This window comes from Poecilia formosa, unplaced genomic scaffold (assembly GCF_000485575.1).
Source record: "Poecilia formosa unplaced genomic scaffold, Poecilia_formosa-5.1.2 Scaffold7, whole genome shotgun sequence".
NCBI classification, from domain to species: Eukaryota; Metazoa; Chordata; class Actinopteri; order Cyprinodontiformes; family Poeciliidae; genus Poecilia; species Poecilia formosa.
Genome location: NW_006799946.1, coordinates 3,482,393 through 3,502,863, shown reverse-complemented (window position 1 = coordinate 3,502,863; position 20,471 = coordinate 3,482,393). Strand labels below are relative to the sequence as shown.

The following is a 20,471-nucleotide window of genomic DNA, read 5'->3' as shown; positions in this document are numbered from 1 at the left end:
TAGAAACAATTGCCTACATGATAAAGAAAAAGTATTATATGACTTTACCAAACGACTTAAAATTTTAATTGCTTGATTGTATGAATTTTCTAAGACATTTAGCTAATGTGGATGCATTTGTTTATCAATATTGATTATATTTAATTATGTAATAAAGAATGTAATTTTGGCCCTTTGATGGACTGGTAATCTGTCCAGGGTGTGGCCCCCAGTGACAGCTGGAGATAGGCACCAGCCCCCCTGCAAGGACAAGTGGGTATAGATAAGGGATGAATAAGGGCAAAAATAAATGCTGAAATTATTTTATTTTTGCAAATAAATAAAACCTTCACTGAGATTGCATTTACTTAGTTAATGCAAATTAGTTTTGCAGTTACCATTAATTTAAATCATCACATTTAAAATATTAACATTTAATCAGCTCCTTCAGATCTCCATGGCAATGGACACGGCATTGTTGTACCGGCTCAAATTAATGAGCACATAATGCACACGAGCATTCCCAAATTCTCATTGCAATAGACTTTTATTTCAGTATGGCCGTTTTTATACATCACACATGACATAAAATAAGAACAATCTGTCAAAAACAGTACTGCTGTATTTTCCATGCTCCTCTTAAATGCGATATGTTATGCATATATCAAAATTATTATTTTTTTTTGTTCTTGGCAGTTTTGAGTCATGTTTACTAGTATTTCAGCACACTGAAGACATTGAAACAAAGTAGCAAAAATTTAGAATATACAAAAAATCTAAACAAAAAGACAAAAGTCTGCACAGTAAAATATAACTAAAGATATTGCAGCTACATTCTGGAGGAATATCCAACTTTGATAAAGTGCAAGTATGTTAAATGTCATAAATCAAAATGTATGCAAATCAAGATCTTTTGTACATTTATTTACTTTATTTCATCTAATTGGGAGTCTAAGCACCAAATCAAACAATTCCGAAATTTAAGTAACGTATGGTAAAGAAGAGTTCTGTGTTTCAAATTTAAGACATTTTGCTAAATTATATCATTACAATACATTTAATGCTTGCTGTTCAATACAAACAGCTTTGTTCTGCATTTTGGCCCTGTGATAGCTTGAAATCAACAGGAAATGATCGAGTCATCAGAGTGGCAAGCTTGAAAATAAACACAAGGCACAACTAAAATCATTAGATCATTTCAAGTCCTGCTTTTTAATGGCTTCAAATATTTCATCCCCACTAGTGAGCATTATATCAGAACAAAAACTGAATGGAGAGTAGCATGTTGCATAACAGTTAAGAGAAGTGAATTTGACTCAGTGACAGTGTACAAATGTGTTAGATACTGTTCGTGGCAGGTGTCGTCACCTCTGTCCTGCATTTCTTTTGATGCCGTGACTGAATCAGTGTTTGTAGAAGTAACAAATTCACTTGTCGTTATTATTTGGCTGCATCCATACTGTATGTTGGCCTCTAAATAGTGCAAAGTTTTAGTCACTGTAACACGGCGTTCCCTTCATCGCATCTCTTGTCAGTGTTTAGTCGGTTGGGGAAGGCTCGTCGTTCTCGTAATTGCACTTTAGGTTACTTCATATAAAAGGTCAACTTCTCTTTTCCGTTGGCAATTAAATAGTTCAATGGGAGTCCTGTAGATCTCTCTCCAGGTATTTCTTCATTCGCTCACAGCGAGGACAAGAGTTCTTTTCAGTCTTGCAGAAAAGGTGAAACACTGCTTTACAATCTTTACATCTGCATCAAAAAAAAAAGAAAAGCATTGAAAACAATTTTAGTTAAAAGGGGCATTTACGCTCCCTCAGGAAAACAGGTGAACTTGATCTGAAAACCCCAAATCATGCAATCCCTCAATTTAACTCAGAGCACAGATAAGTTAGGGAGGAAGTTGTGGAGAAGTCTAATAATATACCTGGTGGTGCTGTCAAACTGGAAGGGGAAGAGGATGTCATTAGAGTGGCATATCTGACAAATGAAACCTCGCTGTGTGCACAGGTCGCAGTTCAGCACGTGACTAGAGGCCTGCTGCACCAGGGAAATCAGGAAGTTTCCATACTGGCCATCTGCAATCTGAAACACAGAGCAAATACACGCCTTCGGATCTGCTGGGGCTACGGATGGGCGGAGAAACATGAAAAGATAAAGAAATAAAACAAAACGGTACCTGTCTTAAATCCAGAACACTGTACAGGTCCCTTGACTCCAACAGGTAAGTTCGCTGTCCCATTCTGGAAACAAGACGGAGATAAAGTAAATATTAAAATAAAATGCAAAAACAATGATCATATATCTGAATTAAGTCCAAGTTAACATTTTACTGGACTGAAAACCACTAAATAAAATGCCAAAATCAGGTCAGAGTGAAAGTAGGCCCTGATCGATTTGCAAACACACTTGGCATGGAGTTTTTTGCAGGCTCCGCTGCGGCACGTCAGCAGGTAGTCGCCCAGCAGGCGCAGCCTCTCTCGCAGGCTGTGGGCCTGAGCCATGGATTCTGCATGACTCATCAGATCTGGATTCAGCAGCTCCAGGTTCATCAGAGGCTCCTGCTCTATCTGAGCCAACAGACGCAGAGCTTTCTTTGACACCTGAACGGAGAAAAACCGTGAAAGACACACTCTAGGGAGGGAACCAATTTTATACATCATGGCAGACTATGCAGTAAAGCCCTTAGAGCATCAGAGGGAGCTTGACGCAAAAATAAATAAATAAATAAATAAATAAAATCTAAATTATTGACCTCTCCACTACAGAGACATTTAAAGTTCTGCCTCTTAACTTTTCTAAGTGACATTTTATTTAAAAAGGATTTGTAAAGTTTTCCATCTCTTCCCTTTTCAACGCAGTTCAGGCTGACGGCTAACAATAGTTCTATTCAATAGAAATATGTATATAAAAAAAGGAAAGAAAAGATCAAAGCAGAAGTAGTTTGGAGAACTAACAAACCAGCACCCCACCCAAAAAAACGACCACAGTAGCCGATGACCACTTGACACAAAAATGTGTAAAAAAAAAACAAACAAAAAAAAAAAACACCAAGTTAAATCAGATAACATGAGACAATTCATTGTTTTGTTTTTTCTTTTTTACAACTTATAAAATCTAACAGTACAATTTACAAACAAATGTTTCATTTAATAAAAGCCAAATTCATCAGATTTATGATGGGGCTCTTTCCCTGTATAAAAAGTGATCTGAATGACTTTCTTCTACCTCTCTCTGGGTGAGATCCCAGTTGTGCACCATGCGCGACGGGATGATGGTGGTGTCCCCCTTGTGGCAGGCCTCACAGTGGTACTGGCCTGAAAACTCACACAGCCGGGCTCTGCCTCGGGACGGGCCAATCTGCTGATGGCAGCCTGTGAATGATGCAGTTACAACACGTTCAAATGATTGGCATTGTCCAATCAAACACACAAAGGTTTCATCAATAATGCTCAGTAGTTTACATTTGTTTTTGTTAAACACACAGCCTAGTTCACATCACATTGGGAAATCTTTTACTTTTTAGGGGGGAAAAAATGTAAGATTTTTCCTTTTAGCCAGATGAGAAGCAACGAGCAAAACGTACAAACGTAAAAACAAACCTGAGCATTTAAAGCTCTGAGCGTCCAGTCCCTTTTCTGATGGAACTGTGTAGAGGTGTACCAGAAGCTGTCCATTTTCTTTCAGTCTATGTTGCACCAGTCTATGCAGTTTACCATTCACTCCAGTGCTCCAGACTGGAGGAGGTTCCTCAGAAATTACATCCTCTCCGCTCTCCAAATACGAGTCCAAAGCTCCGCGGATCAAAACCCTCCAGGACCGAGCTTCCTCGGGATTCTCTGCTCTGAATCTTAGCGTCTCTCTCACCGTCAGGACTTTAAAAAAGGCTGGTCCTCCCAAGGACACATCTGGAACAACATCCCTGATTTCAACAATGGGATTGCTTAGCCTCAACACCTTCCTTTCCTCATGCACCCGAAAGCCTTTCAGGGCCTCCAGAGAAAGGGAAACAACCAGAGGGGCCCAAGTCCTGGCTTCAGAATCTGTGGAGAGATACAGAACGGATTCTTTGAGAGCATCCGTTTCTAAGTCAGTAGTTCGAGTCCAGTCAAACTCCTGGACAGGAGGAGCCGTCTCGCTCGAGTCAGAGGACGACATGCGTCGCTCGGGGCTTGAGAGAGCAGAGGAAGCAGACGAAACCGAACGCTCATCCACTCCATTTTCACCAGATCCTTGCAACACTTCCCAGTGCTCATCGTTGTGCGGCGTTGGTCGGCATTTGTTCACAGCCTCACATATACGTTCCACCCAATCCTCTGCCTCGTCCTGATTGGCTGCTCGGAGGTAAAGCCGTTTCCCCGGGAAGGCCAACTCGAATCGGCCATCCGACGACGGGATGCGAATGTCTTCGCACCGCAGAAGGGAGCAGTTGTCGAAACATTCCCGATCTTCTGCATTCAGATACATCCGGAATTCGAAGGGCGAGAGTTCGCAGTAGTAGTCGCGCCATATTCCCACTGCGCCTCGTCGCTCCAAGTGACCGAGCTTCAGCAGGCCTCGAAAGGGGTTGGAAAGCCCTACGACAAAAAAACAGAAAGAAAAGAGGCTCAACACTTACTGCTGAAATCACTGTATAAAAAACACAAAAAAACATACTTTTTTTCTTGATGCGTGACATTAAATCAGACAATTTTTGTTCTTGCTTTAGATTTAGTTAGAATTGCCGAAAGTATTTCCACTTGCTAAATCCCTGAATAATGAGAATCCACTACAGAATTACTTTCTCCAAAGTCAGATCTCCCAAGCACCAAAATTACTGTCCTTAAAGAATTCTGGAAAGCCTAAATGGTCTCATGGCTTTGTAAGTCTCCTATAGCTTCACATTTGACTTTAAATAGTAGTCAAACACACCGTTTCCACATATGACATCATGAGAAAGTCCAAAGGGATCAACAACTTTTGGTCAACCTTGGATGCAATTTCCGGATTCCTGAAAGTCTCAGGTTCACCTGTTCAATCACATGCAAACATAAACACCGTGGGAAATGCCCAGCCATCTAACTGATCAAGAAGCAGATGGGTTCTGTTTCCCTGAGAGTTTTTAAGTGTGTGCAATCAACCCAAGTGCAAAATCCAAAAATCTTGAATATATGCTGGGAGAAGCAGATAAGAAGGTGTTGTCATCAGTAAACGAAATCCTGGACATGTCCTGTGATCTGATGAAAGCAAAACTGAACTTTTTCACCACTATAGTCGTCGGTATATTTGGAGGGAAAAGACAGAAGTACAGGAATGGTGGTGCCATGTTGTGGGACGGGTGCACTTCACTAAAAAGATGACAGAGCGGTAAGAACATTTTGTGGAAACACAGCAGCAAAATTTCTAGACATCAGCCACCTCTGTTAACCTCACGGAGAACGACTAGAAAAGGTCAGCCGATTCCTCGGACTTCATTTTTTTCAACTGAATGTGCAGCCGACTCACACAGGTGACGTCTCGCAACAAAAAACTCTCATAATATGTCATTGGAATGTGTCCGCTCCCTGAGATTACCAAACAAAGGCTGCTTTACGGCATAAGGCCAAATGGAATTTACATGTTGGACAATTTTAGTTCAGGGTTTGACTGTAATGTCATTCCACAGATTCCATTCCTGTTTGCTTTCTTTGCGCTTTTGTTGGAGTGACAAAAAAATATAAACAGCTCCATCCACTTTTATTAGTACACTTGGTAAAGATGTGTTAAAAATGTGTCTCTCTTTTGTTATAATTAAATAATTTCACACTGATTAAAAAAAATAAATAAATCTAAACTTTAATATATGTACATTTATTTGGCTATATGTCAGTGCCATAATTACAAACACCCCAAATAATTTCCAAAAGAGAAATGCAACTGAAGTTTGTTATATAACAATAAATACTTTTGACAATGAAAAGTTTTTTGGAATCTTTCATTTATAGTTGATGACACTCCGTTTGTCTTAGCCACACTTAATTTGAAAAAGACATGAACACGGCATTTGAGTCAGGTAGGTGTGACCTAACACACAGGTAGGTGTGTGTTGATCAGAAAGTGGCTATGAATAAACGGATCCGTACGTAAGCTTGTTAAACTGGGCTCTTGTGTTTTTAATTCGATAAGAAAGCTGCGCAACATTCCTGAGTCATACCAAAGTTTTTCAAGCTTGTTTCAGACATTCTTGAAATCTATATATGACCAGTGGTTTTTCAGGCTTAATGAAGCCATTTCAAACTTCTTTGTATTTTCATAGATTTTTTTTCCCCTTTAACTAAAGTCCCATAACTCCAAAATCTGTCACAACCTGCCATGATGTTTAATATGCCACAAAAAAATACAGTAGTTTTAAGGAAACGTTAACCAGTTTCTTTTGATAAATCTGGATGCCTATATTTCACTTCTGACAAGAAAGCTAAACAATACAGAAGTTCTTTAATTCAGGTACTGTATGTAGAATCCCTTTCAAATGCATACTGCATGTTATCAAGGTGCACAAATAGTTTTAAATGGGATTCTATGTAACAGACCAACAAAAAGTAGTGCTTAATTGGGAACTGGAAGGAACATATGGTTTTAAAACTGTTTTATGAAATAAAACCAAGTAAAGTGTTGTCTGCATTTGTATTCTGCCTTCTGAGTAAATACTTTATAGATTGATCCATTTCACTGCATTTAGAGTCTTTTGGGGTATGTCTCTATCAGATTGCACATCTAGACACCAACATTTCACCTCACCAGTTTTAGCAACATGTAACATGGAAATGCATTTCAGAAGTTGAAGGTTTAGGAAGACTTCTGCAAAGCTTTCTATGTTTTCCAATGGGAAAAGTGGACAATACACAGTATTTCTAGTAGCTTAGTGACCGATTGGTGTTTTGTTAAAAATGGGTCCTGATTGTAGAGGTGCTGATATGTTTGTGACCTTTGGGGTTTCAGTTACTAAAAACTGTGGGAAATACCTATTTCTCTGCGATGGACGACACTGGGAGGAGACTGGGAAGCCTTCAGGTGAGCTGTGGGAGACACCTCCTCATTATCAGGCACCACTACCAGGTCAGGCTTGTAGATGTCATCCTCAGAAATCCAAGACCGCGAATGCTGCAAAAACAAACTATTTTTATTCCGAGTTACAAAACTGCAACGTCCCCACAGCTATCTGAAAAACAATCACCCACTCAGGATCATGTGAAGAAAACATCAGGACTGACATTTGAGCAAACCGCTGTGAAATTTGTTCCTGTTAAATCATGTGTCTGAGGTTTGTGTATGAAACTTTGACAAAGTGCAAAGGACCAACAATATTTGACTAACTCTGGCAGAACTGCCAAGGTGGAACAACAAAAGCACAACTTCTCTGTTTCATGGAAGATGTTACAACACGTCTTGCAGTCGTCTCTGTTTGGAAATCTCAAGTTAACTTAAAATAAAGGGTTGAGACTTTTACAGTACTTACTCTAGTGTGCAACAGAGTAAGTTTCTGTCCTGCCGCAGAAGAAGTTTCATTTCTGATCAGCACGGCGATGGCACACCGACTGAGACTTTTATGGTCTTTGTCAGCAACAGGAAGGTTTTTAGGGGGGAATTTTTTTTGGCCAACAGACTAAGGCTAGTGAGACGATTCATAATCTTCTAGAGCCAGAACCAACATTTTCCGTGTTTTTTAAGGAGCTATTTTGAGTTTTTCCACCATGAGACACTGACATTCCAGAAATTACAGTCAAACATCCTGTTTGCCATTTCCTCATAAACCAACTGTGTAACAAACCTTATTTTCAGTTAGTTTAAATTCATTAAAGCTGTGATACTTGAACACGGATCCATCTGAATTGATAGTTAGTAACGTGAAACAACTCTTGCACCTGATCTTTTCATTTCCAAAGACACTGTGCTTTCCTTTCTGATTCAAATGACCTGCTAGAATTTCTTATATAGGCAAAATAACACTTAGTTTTATTTTATTTTTTTTAAGTACTAAGAGCATCAATGCTAGTTTCTGAAAAAAGTGATGCATTTCTCATGTTCCGAACCAACGGTTTATCTTTCTGTTCATATAAAACCACCTGCAGGTACAGAGGATTCACAAAACATGATTATTAAGCTTAATCACTCTATTCCCTTAAAATAAAATAATCCATTATTAATCATGATAATGTCCAATGCTAAATAATGCATGTCAAAATTATGTTTGTGGCACTGCTTTCATCCTGTGAAATAATTATGTTAAAATACGTTTATAATGAAAAGCAACTCAAAATAACAATAAATGTATGTATGTGCGTGTGTATATATACATTTATATAAAATACACATGATTTAACTGTGCAGATTTTAAAGAGAGACTTGATGTTTATAGCTTTACTTTATCTGTGATTCTTATCAGAGTAATTTGTGTTTTTTTTATTTACTTACTGAGATTGAATCTGTAGACAGTTTCCTGCTGATGATGCTCGTTGAGCGCTGTGAGCCTTTGCGTGCTTGGGACTCGGAGCTTCTCTTCTCTGAAGCACCAGTTTGCTTCATTTCCTCAACTGGCTCTGCGCTCTTCGGAACAACAGCCACATGTTCTTCCTCCACAGGCTCAGTAGGTTCAATAACCGAGGAGATCACAGCTGTGTCGGAGCATAATTCGGAAGAGGAACTACCGCACATTTCATGTGCTGCTTGGACATCAAGTTGTTCATCACAGGAAGGCATCTGATCAGAGGGTGGAGGTGGCTCTGGGTCAGGATTTTGGAGTTGTTCTTCTTCAGGGTCTTGTGCTGACAAATCCTGACTCTGGTTCTCGCTGTCTGAGCCGCTGAACGTTGTGTTCTCCGAGAAAAGTTCGCCTCCGGTGCTGGAAACGAACGAGTCTTCACGCATCGAGTCCTGACTGCACTGTCCACTCTCTTGGAAATCAGACTGCACACTGAAAAAATACACAAGTCAGGGCAGGTTGAGATAACATTTAGGATATAATTTTGTATGTAGACTGTCAATATTGTCACAAGTTTGACTATATGGAATGAAAGTTAGAATATATATGGAATGAGTAGCCTGGAAATAGTGATCTGATACAATCAATCTGATACTTATTTGTATCAGACTGAAGTCATCCATGTTTCTGTGTATTGTTTTAGGGAACCCTTCATGCATGTTGTATTAAATTACAGTATTTATCATATCTCTGTATTTGATTGAGGAAGTTGCATATAAAAATAATTATTGTTGAATATTCAACCAATCCAAAAAACGAGGTCGGTTAAGTTCCACCTCACCCGCAAGTTTTCCTCTAATCACCTTCCACAACTCAATAAGGTTTCATAACATTTAGCTTGGTAGTTTTGTTGCTTAAAATATTACTTAAGAATTGCATTAAAATGATTTATGATAGTCTCACATCATTGCAGAAGAACAGACGTTTTAAACAGTGTTGTGTAAACACTACAAATGTTTGATTTATTTAGATAACTGCTGCTCCTTTTAGTTTTGCCATTCCAAAAATTTTTTTTTATCAAAATAGGTAAAACTTCCACTCTTCCTGTTAAATCCCTCCCCAAGCCTCATCCTTCCACATAACCAAAGAATAGCAAACCAAACATACTCTTTCTGCGGCCTTTTGGTGTAGTTTCTGACAATAATGGGGGCGTCCAAGTCGCCTGAAGACCACTGCTCTCCGTTCAGGCTGCGGGGGTCCTGTCCCTGCAGGTAGCTGTCGGAGCTCAAGCTGGAGGAGAGCTGGGAGGACCCTGTGGTGTCCAGACTCAAATTAGATGAATACAGCACCGCCTTTTCTCCTTGCAAAACCCCTCCGCCAGGCGGAGGAGTCGGGTAGACTCTCTGCACATCCATTGCATCTGATGAACCCGACGACTGAGACGCAGTGTCCCACGATTCCTTGCGCGGGGGCTTCGGGGCGAGCTGGCTTGCGCCATTGAGCGCGTCCGCCTGGGACAGTGGGCAGAGTCCCGCCAGAGCCAGAGGCGTGGTGGTCCATTCGTTAAGGACAGAGGATTTGTAGGACAGGTTGAATGTGAGTGAGGCCAGACCCTGGAGGTAGCTGAGCAGAACTTCTCGCTCCTCTGCATTCAGGAGCAAGGCACTGGGTTGATAGTGAGCGAGCAGCTTGGAGTCCTCCCGAAACAGAGACGCGAGGTAGCACTCTAGAAGGCCGTGGTTCAGGGCCAGTCGCAGCCACGCTCTGCAGCGGCCCACGTCTGTGCCGAGGTAGCTGATCTTCTCCAGCTCCGTGATCACGTCACTGCAATTAGTTTTTTTTTTTTTTTAAACAAATTTAAGAATTTTACAGATAGCAATTGGGTTTTTTTTTTTTTCAATAAATGAATCTTAGCGTTTAGTGTTTTCACATTCAGTTATGAATGATTTACTTCTCCATTTCTGCTTACCGGTGGGTGACCGTCTTGAGGAGGCTCCAGAAATAAGGCTGTGGGAGAACTCCCCGGTCACCCTTCCTATTCCGGCCTCCGGCTTCGGAGCGGATATACTTGCTCTTGATCCCATGGATGAAAATGGCCTCCAGAGCGGAGCAAAGGAGGTTAGCATCCTCGTCTTCGCTGGTAACCACGGCGTCTGATGTCACGTACCGTTTCTGGAGGGCTTTAAGAGACTGGGCCAACTTGTCTTTGATCTGGGTGAGAAAATAGAACGGACAGAAACATCAACTTTTTCCCCCCCCTCAAATAAAATCAAAATAACAAACAGAGCTGATGAGAGGCAGGTTGCTTTACAGCCTTTGCACAGAACTGTACTCTGGGTTAGAGTTTGTCGTCAAAGCTGTATTCTTATGAAATCCGGGCCACAGGTTATCTAACACCATATGTCTCAGCTGACATGGAAGGAAGGAGATCACTGCAATATAAAATCCAAAGCAATGTTGCGCAACACTTTGTGGAAAAAGCTGATTCTTTTGAGCAACACTGAAATCGGTGACAGCTTTTCCCTCTGAGCACTGCAGAGGCTTCCTGCTGCTCTTAAAAGAACACTTTATTTCCGTTTGTTATTTCAAAACATACGTCTTGCAAAAGTATTCATACGGCTTCAACATTTTAGTCATCTAGCTGCAAGTATTTTTGGGGGGATTTAATGAGGTAGACCATCATAAAGTAGATCAAAATATTGAAAGAGAGAGAGAGAATACCTCTGATTAAAGCTGCATCAGTTAAGTTGGATACTTTGAAGTCAGTGACTGACTTCAAAGTCACTGACTTTGAAGTCAGTGACTTTATACATGTATAATACATGTATAATACATGTATAATATACATGTATTATACATGTATTATGTATAATACATTATATTATACATAATATAATGTATTATATTGGAAAGACATACCAATATAATACATTACTCTTTTTGTATGCTTCGTAAAGAGGTAAACAAAAAAAAAACAAAAAAACAGTACGTTATGCTATTATGATTAACCTAATAAAGAAAAGAAACTAAAACTGATGCATCTGCACAACTGTATAAGACACTAACGGACTGAAGCTGCTTTAAAGATAATATTGCAACTTCCTTCTTTAATAGATCATTATCATGTTTTTAAGCCACACAGTGAAATATCTGCATACGCTCCCACATATGACAGGTAGCAAGAGCAGAATTATAAAATTTTCACACTGATGTCAAAATAATATCATTGTACTGAAGCCGATTTACAGAAATACAATTGACTTATTCCTATATAAATAACAAATGCCCATCACAATAAATTCTTCAAAGCTGAATAACGTCTTCAACAAGTGAGAACTGTCGCTTTTACTCAGTTCCCTTCCGACAGCTAAAATAAAACCAAAGAGGTTTTCTTTCTCACAAAAGATCAGCGTGAGCCTGTTGGTCAATCAAAACTTTATGCCAGGGAAACATAACATTGGGAAGTTCAACATGGATCGTACAGGTAAAGACAATACTTCTGACACAGACATATGTGGAGCATTTCAAAAGCAGAAATCCAGAAAAAGGTCAAATATTTACAAAGCAATAAATATGCAGAAATTTGCCAAATTGGAACATTTTAAGAAAATGTTTGCTGTTGAAGTGAATATGTTTCATGAAGCACCGTGTATACAACTAAGTAGAAGTAATACTAAAACCCAGCTTAACCACAGAGTTATGTATGCTTCCTGCTATCTCACGCAAGCATCACTTCTGATCTTCAGAAAAAACAACTGCTAATTTAAGGTTCCTGTAAAGTAACAGTGAATAAATGGCTTAACAAACTAACACCTAGGAGTCAAATCAGAGATTTTACTTGCGTTTGACATCTTTGGAAAAAAAAAAAAAGATATGAAAAAAAATTTAGTGAGCTATAGTTTAATCTATCAAATGACCAGGTATAAAGTAAATCTTTCAGTTGGGTTTCATAAGTACAGAAACCTCTGTTCTAGAACCTGGAGGGTTTCACTGTATCAATATATATCAGAGACAGCCCTGTCATTTTTGGTTGTATTTGAGAAATCCTTATTTTATTTTTGCCACAATACCTGTAATGCAAAGTCAGCTCATCCCTTCATTTATCAAGAAAACAGCAAAAAATATAAAAAAATGTTTGTATTACCCGTTCTTACAGAGAAATCAAGATAAGCTAGCAGTTGTATCATGAAGTCAGATCAATGCATATCTGCTGAAAACTACATAGCGGCCCAGTTAGGTAAGCAGTTCTGTGAAAGCTATAAGCAGGAAGCACATGGTGCTGCTAGTGGATAAAAAGTGAACTATCTGTATGTTATAGTAGTCATACACTGTATTGACAATATGAGTTCATTCTAAGAATTATTGACTAATCAAAGTCTGCTCTTACATTTCTTATAATGTACTTTTGCAGCATTCGTTAGTTGTCAACTTTGCACCCAGTAATGTTTAACAGTGTTTCTGCAAGTCTCAGATAACACTTAAATCTTTTTAAAATATTTACAGGGCCATCGTGATTTCAATTTAAAACCAACATGAATTCTCAAAAATAAGTGAATTGTATAACTTAATAACTTGTATTGGATATAGCTAGTTTTTGCAAACAATTTATTTAGTAGATTTGTAAGAAAGGCTGAGCATCGGATGACAAATTCCTTCTGACAGGTTTGGTTGTTGCCCCGATTTAAGGCAGCACGATATCTTTGTCCTGAATCATTATAGTTTTATCAGAGCGTGAAAGCACCCATATTAATTCATCACAGGAACATACTGAGCAAATGACTGCTGCCAGTACATTTCAAAAATAATAACTTCTTAAAAAAGTATCAAGGGGAAAAGAAATTTTTAAAAAAAAAAGCAAAGATATACCAACTTAAAATGTAACAGATCGGTTGAAATGCGAGACTTTGCAAGACATTTAAGACATTCCAGAAACCCTGATAAAGTTAACGGCGTAATAATAACACAGCAAATAAGTGATACTGAGAGAGAAGTCCTCTTAAGGCTTCCCGAATGTTCTCGAACATAATTAGAGTAACAAAATTTACAACAGGTTTTCCTGAGTGTCACAATCACTTCACAAGAAGCAGCTTTTGAAGAAGTGAGGGAACACTGACATTAACTTACACAAACTTTTGACTGCATATGAAAATATTTTTTGATTTTTACCTGTTTGACATCTTTGGCCTCTGGTAGTGTTTCTGGCATCTCTGTGGCAAGCATGGCACGTCAAGGGAAGGTTTATTTTCACATGGCACCCTAAAACACACAAAAACTAAGTCTAAACACTCACTTACAGTAACTGTGGTTCACTAACTGTCTCAAGTACATCTGATATCCAAATTTAATAAAGAAGAAGAGCAAGTTTCTTTTCTTCCTTTTTAAAAAAAAAAAAATCACTTGTTACTGGCAGAAGATTATTTGTGTTTCCTTGTCATGGGACTCTGCACTCTTGCATAGCTGGAGTTTCACGGTCTTTTTGAGTAACCGCTTTGTAACTGAGTCATGTGAGGCACTGATTAATGATGATGTCTGTCTGCAGGGAAGTAGCTACAGAAGCTTCAGAAATAACTTCCTCAATCAAATAATGACCTCTGCGAAATTAAAAAATGAGTTTTAATACAGCAAGCGAGTTAAATTTCCAGGCAAACATTGTCTGAGCTACATTGCAAACACAGAAAGGTGTAATTCAATTCAACTATAGTTTATCGATCCCAAAGGGCAACTAATGAGACAACAGCAGAACAAGAAAGTGACCTAAAAAAATAAATAATATGAAAGCTTGTTTACACTGGCACTACATTATCTGTGTTCAGCTATGTGACTTCATGCCTATCAACAAGACACATAAAATCGCATACTAAACCCACAGAACACTAAAATACTCTGTCTAATCCTTGGCCAACATATAAAGGACTTTGTCCTAACTGTAACCTACAAGCGACTTTAGAGCTGCAAACCAGCGTTAAATTAGCACATCGGTTGGCTAACTTACCGAAACAGTTTGGCTAACCTCTCTCCAGACTCCCAAAAACACGTCGGTATTCTTCGGGAACTTGATGTAAACTCACTGAAAGGACATCATGTAACTAAACGAATCTCAGTCAGTACAGTTGTTTTTCATAGTTTTCTGTAAAAGCACTACAACACAGAAAAACACAGACCCTCAAACACAAGGGACTCCTCCTCCTGTTGCCGTCTAACTGAAAACCGATGCATCATGGGAAGTCAAACGATCTCTGATGCCTTCATGAACTTCCTAAAAGGAGTAAACCTGAGTGCTCAGCACTAGAGCAACATTTACATTTTAGAAACATTTTAAACATATCTATCTTCTATGGTAAAATACACAAATAGATTTGTACGGATTTCTGTGGTGGAAATCGAATTTTATGTCTTTATCATCACCCTTCCATGTAAACATTTCAATGTCACTATCAACCCATAAACTCGTGGTTAGTTTAACAAACCTATCCTCCGAGCTTTGCTGCTTAAAGATAGCTAAATAAACGTCTATTTTTTTTTAAATGCACGAGGAAATTGAACTATATTAGAAGCGACTACGCAAACGAAAACGTTACTTTTGAAAGATAATGGAACCTTACGAGTGACACCTAAACGACTCACCTGAGCTGCGTTGTTCTATGGGGTTGACGAGAACTGTATGTTCTGTGACAGGCAAAACTAATTTTAGTTTTACTTACACTCGGTGACCTAAATTAATCTAGCATTAATAATGAATTAAATCATCATTGCTTTTTATCAAGTATAAATATCTAACATAATAACATACTGTTTATATAAACACAAGAAGTTAGTTAAATTAATGAACGTGAGCTTATTAAATAATAATTAGGTGTAATGATGATAGAGGAATTAATTTATCGTCAGTTAGATAGGGGTTAATTAGATAATAACTACAATAGACTAGCTATAAGTTTGACTTTGGTATATTACTGTTTGCTAAACAAGAACCCAAAAATGTTGAAAATTACGTTTAAACTACTTCCAAAGTAAGTTTGTGTGACATTAGAAATATCATATAAACCAAAACGAGGTTGACAACAGGTGTCTCCGGATTAACACGATCAACTCATTTGACTTTAGCATTAGAGATGTCACTAAGCTAACTAAAGTAGAATAAGACCTTAAATGGATCAAATGGAAACTTTCTAAAATTATACGTCTAATAATATCACTAACTCATTCAAATGTGACACATTCATTCATAATAAAATTTATATAAAATTATCATTAGCCCTCCTGGATGATCAAAACAACAGTGAATCAACATTTTAGTTACATTAATGTTCGGGTGCAATATGCTACCCAAATTTGTCAGAATTTTGCCGTCATGTTTACAAGCAAATATGATTGACCAACATCAAAACAGTGTCAAACATTTGTTTTTCCAAATTCCTTCTCATCGCGCATTCTTTGCAGCGGCAAGTTGGAAGTGCAACGTTATCAGGCTCATAAATGCGGGCTCATCCCTTTCATATTGGTAACATGAGCTTCCGGTGTTAACCCAAATTGTGTGACACGTGCGCTAAATATCCACGAATTATCTTCTGATCGATCAAAATTAGGATAACATAAATATTATTTGGATAAATTAATTAACAATTGACTGTGGTGTCCTTATTGCAGAAATTTCTTAGACACTCACCTAAGCTAAAGGAAGACCTGAATGTCAAACACCAACAAATGATAAAAAAGTCGCAGGTATTTTGACAACATGATATCAATAAAGCCCAATTAAAGAACATTTTACTGTATTTAATCTCTATATAAATTATATTAAGGTATTATTTTTCTACCACTTCGAATCATGTCATAGTCTGTCTAAAAAAAAAAAAAATCCTAACATAATGCGTTTAAGTTTTGGTTGCAAGTCATTGGTTTTGCAAGTCATGTCACTGCACATTTCGAAAACGTTTTGTGGTAAATGGTTTACAAAGTCATTTTTAAGCTGAGAACACATTTACTTGACTATGAGATCATTTTATTATTTTTTTTACATGTTTATAACAGTGCATTATGATAGATTTCAATTGATTTACAATGATTTCAAAACAAATGGAAATACATAAAATGCCAACATAGCTAACATAGTTAATAAATAAATGAATGAATGAATAAATAAATAAATAAATAAATAAATAAATAAATAAATAAATAAAAGTTATTATGAAAGGGAATAATACAAAGCAAAGATGAGAGAAATAAAATAAAAATAAAGAAACTGCACAAATAATGATAAATATCAGTGTCTTCACAATCAGTAGTTCTAAAACACATGATAATTTTGAAATAAATAAATAAATAAATAAATAATTCATGTGACATCCATGTTCAATATTTTAGTTGGAGGGGAGCAGAGAGGAAACCAGGAGGTCTGCTTTGATTAGACAAACTTTGACTTCCCTCCTGATCAGCTCCCAGGCGTCAGCACTGTGGTCCTGAAGACACAACAGTGTTATCATTATTATTCAATCAATCAATCAGTCAGGCAATCGATCAATCAATCAATCAATCAATCAATCAATCAATCAATCAATCAATCAATCAATCAATCAATCAATCAATCAATTTGTATAGCACATTTCAGCAGCAAGGCTGTTCAAAGTGCTTCACATCATAAACAAAAACACAAAATCATGCAACATTGAATCAACAATGAAAACATTATATTAAGTCAAATGCCATCATTAAATTCGTAATTGATTAAGTTTCAAATACAACTCTAAACAGGTTTTTAGTTGAGATTTAAAGGCACTCAGTGTTTCAGCAGTTTTACAGTTTTCTGGATGTTTGTTCCACATTTGTGGTGCACAGAAGCTGAATGCTGCTTCTCCACGTTTGGTTCTGGTTCTGGTGATGCACAGCAGAACCAGAACCAGAACCAGAAGACCTGAAGGGTCTGGAAGGTTGGTACAACAATTTATTGTGGTGCTAAGCCGTTCAGTGATTTATAAACCAACAACAGTATTGTAAAGTCTATTCTTTGAGCTACAGGGAGCCAGTGTAGGGACTTTAAAACTGGTGTCATGTGCTCTATCTCCCTGGTTTTAGTGAGAACGCGAGCAGCAGCGTTCTGGACCAGCTACAGCTGTTCGATTGATTTGTTGGGCAGACCTGTGAAAATGCTGTTGCAGTAATCAATGTGGCTAAAGATAAACGCATGGATGAGTTTCTCTAGATTTCGCTGAGACATAAGTCCTCTAATCCTGGAGATGAGATTATTACATTATGCAGTTTAGAAACTGCAGCAGAAAAGTAATTTGTACTGACCATTTTCGCCAGGATTTCATTGGATAACCTCTTGAAATACAAGTGCAGCTTGGTGTTTCTCTTCTTCATGTGGCTATGGCCTTTAATCTGAAATAATTAGAGAGAGAAAAAAAGTCAGGTTTATAGATTATGTTTTGTAAATTTGTTGTGAGATGTGTTTACATTAAATTGTTATGAAACATATCCAATCTGTATCGAGGTGAACTTACACATGAGTGAAGTTCATCAGCCTGTTTGTTGACGACATTGAGAAAGTTCTCCACTGTGACCTCCTGCCATGATGCAGAGCTTTGATCTTCCTCAAACAGGGCAGAAACCTCCTTCAGGATGTGAACTGCGAAGGAAAGTTTACCTTCAGCCTGGAACAAGAGGAAGAACAGGAAAACTGTGAGATGACTGAAAGAATCATTGCTGTCTCATCTACAATAAATCATAAGCTGTAGAGGACTTACTGATGCTTTGGATGCCTGGCTGTACAGATGATCAGGGAAGGGCACAGTGTTCTCTCCATCAGTGCTGTTAGTCATGTTTTTCGCCTGCAGCACACACAGACACACACGTCAGACATTAAACAAATTTTTACCTATTAGATGAACTTCAAAAAGTCTCAAAATATGGTCTCTTACCATCACATCCAGCAGATCCAAAGAGTTTCCGCTGTACGGTCTGAATCTGTGCTCCATCCACCTGCAGCTCAGCGCGGAGCATGCGCAGAACAGACCGAGAAACACACAAGCGATGAAAATCCTGCTCTGCATCTTGATTTTGTCCTTTAACTAAACAATAAAGCTTCTTTGTATACGAACTCGGATGTCTCCTGGTGTTGTTGTGTTGAAGCAGAGCCGCAGCGGAGCATTTAAACCAGAGCGAAGAGATTTCGCTTTCCGGACACACCTGCGGGGAAAAGCCAGCGGCGGAGAGCGGCTTTCATGCAGGTAGAAAACGAACATTGTTTAGCTCGTGAGGTGGTGTGTAAATCCGAGTGAAGGAGTGAAATAATCATGCTATGATCTGAAATAATTTAAACATTTCAGACCACAAAAGCAGCAGTGGACATTTCAAAACAAGATGAACGTGGTGACTTTTATTGAAATACATTTATCCTCAGGGTCATCATGGCATAAGGCATGCTTATACGTCCATTAGAATGATAACAGACCACACTTCTTGAATTTACTCAATATCCATTAAAAACAACTATTTAGATACTAATTTCTAAGGTACGGAATGACGTTTCCTGTATAAGATAAAAGAGTTAGCTGATCCAAACTCGGGCTCAGGTAAGAAACAGAGAGACGAACAAAATTGACACCGGTGGGAAATAACGAACTGTTTAGTACGTTTCGAACCCGTATATTGATCAGGTGCTGCAGGACATTTCGTACTGTCAGTTCCTTGCACCTTCCTTGCATTAGCACCTGCAGTGAAAATGTCTGAACTTTCTTTGATTATGCGTCTGTATTGTTTTGTTTCCTTTTTTTCCCCCAGTAGAAATATTTAAAACTAGTTGTTTTTGTTTTCTTGGTTGTTGAGTCTACCTTTTACATCTAAAAAATATTTATCTGCCTCACCAGAATAGGCACCCTGGAGAAAATGAAGTATAGATTAGATAAGTAAATGTGTAAAAAAAAAAAAAACACGGTATATGTCATTTTCAAACTGAATTATTTTAAATCAAGGCTGAAAATGTTGAGAGCTGCCTTTGATTAGTACTAAGCAGAATGTTGGTCAACATATTTGATTTGTATTTGCTTAATGATTGACTTTGATGACGACATTTGCCTAATTTGTTGCTGCATTATGTTTTTATGATAACGCACTTTGAACTGCCTTGTTGCTGAAATGTGCTGTACAAATAAACTTGACTTGAGTTAGATAACCGATTTCGGAATGAATGACAACATAGTAGATGTCTAGGAGTTGTTTGAATTGCATCAGTTCCTCAATGTGAATGAACTGATAGCAGCGAAACAGGGAAAGTTGGAGAGAAACTGAAAGCGGCTCTGACGCTCACTGTGATATTTCATCTTTGTTTTAGCTGGAACACGCGGCTGTGGGCATGTTGTTCACAGTTATTCATAATTAAATTTAAACTTGTCTATCTCTCACTAATACCATTATTGAGCATAAGCTCCTTAGTATAGCCAAAAGGTTAAATCAACTAACGTTAACCAAGAAAACAAATAATAGACTTTACCCAACAGATATCATTCAACAAAAGCACAAGACACACTACTTTGTAAGATCAAAAAACTAAAGACTTCGTTTGTTAATTATTCAATTAGTATTCCCCCTCCCCCCCTGTCTTGTATTGTAGAATATAAATACATGTTGTGACTATTTAGTCAAATTTCCTCCATGTGCATCTGAAAGCGAGGTCGGGACGAGGCGAGAAAAACAACTTTAATAATAATGTTTATTATTATTATTATTATTATTATTATTATTATTATTATTATTATTATTATTATTATTATTATTATTATTATCTACATTCTTCAAAACTGAAATCGGCCGAATTCACCTGAAAACCGCAGGACGACGGTTTGATCAAACATTAAGAAAGCGAAATCTCTTCGCTGTGGCTTAAATGCTCCGCTGCGGCTCTGCTTCAACACAACAACACCAGGAGACATCCGAGTTCGTATACAAAGAAGCTTTATTGTTTAGTTAAAGGACAAAATCAAGATGCAGAGCAGGATTTTCATCGCTTGTGTGTTTCTCGGTCTGTTCTGCGCATGCTCCGCGCTGAGCTGCAGGTGGATGG

General features: G+C 38.0%; 2 protein-coding genes across 2 annotated transcripts; both read right to left on the bottom strand.

The window, feature by feature from the left end:
• Window positions 1-507: 507 nt before the first annotated feature.
• plekhm1 (pleckstrin homology domain containing, family M (with RUN domain) member 1) lies at window positions 508-14,619 on the bottom strand. The gene is made up of 12 exons (XM_016681750.1): window positions 14,406-14,619; window positions 13,580-13,668; window positions 10,383-10,624; window positions 9,581-10,237; window positions 8,407-8,905; window positions 6,957-7,095; window positions 3,579-4,553; window positions 3,205-3,350; window positions 2,386-2,579; window positions 2,156-2,219; window positions 1,904-2,061; window positions 508-1,728 (listed from the first exon to the last, which is right to left on the bottom strand). The coding sequence occupies exons 2-12, from the start codon at window positions 13,631-13,633 to the stop codon at window positions 1,614-1,616; spliced, it is 3,243 nt and encodes a 1,080-aa protein (XP_016537236.1). The 5' UTR covers window positions 13,634-13,668; window positions 14,406-14,619; the 3' UTR covers window positions 508-1,613.
• A 2,114-nt stretch (window positions 14,620-16,733) lies between these two features.
• On the bottom strand, window positions 16,734-18,666 carry LOC107833145 (interferon a3-like). Its single transcript, XM_016661585.1, has 5 exons — window positions 18,331-18,666; window positions 18,157-18,240; window positions 17,914-18,063; window positions 17,705-17,791; window positions 16,734-16,872 (listed from the first exon to the last, which is right to left on the bottom strand). The coding sequence occupies exons 1-5, from the start codon at window positions 18,460-18,462 to the stop codon at window positions 16,774-16,776; spliced, it is 552 nt and encodes a 183-aa protein (XP_016517071.1). The 5' UTR covers window positions 18,463-18,666; the 3' UTR covers window positions 16,734-16,773.
• Between the last annotated feature and the right edge of the window lie 1,805 nt (window positions 18,667-20,471).

Bases quoted from the DNA above. Each gene is read 5' to 3' on its own strand.
- plekhm1 (XM_016681750.1), bottom strand. From the start codon at position 13,633: ATGCTTGCCACAGAGATGCCAGAAACACTACCAGAGGCCAAAGATGTC. The intron at 8,906-9,580 runs GTATGTTTGGTT...GTATTTTTTCAG, and splicing joins ACCAAAAGGCCGCAGAAAGA to TGTGCAGTCTGATTTCCAAG. The intron at 2,220-2,385 runs GTGTGTTTGCAA...TCTTGTTTCCAG, and splicing joins TGCAAAAAACTCCATGCCAA to AATGGGACAGCGAACTTACC.
- LOC107833145 (XM_016661585.1), bottom strand. From the start codon at position 18,462: ATGCAGAGCAGGATTTTCATCGCTTGTGTGTTTCTCGGTCTGTTCTGC. The intron at 18,241-18,330 runs GTAAGAGACCAT...TGTGTGCTGCAG, and splicing joins TGGATCTGCTGGATGTGATG to GCGAAAAACATGACTAACAG. The intron at 17,792-17,913 runs GTAAGTTCACCT...TAATTATTTCAG, and splicing joins CTGATGAACTTCACTCATGT to ATTAAAGGCCATAGCCACAT.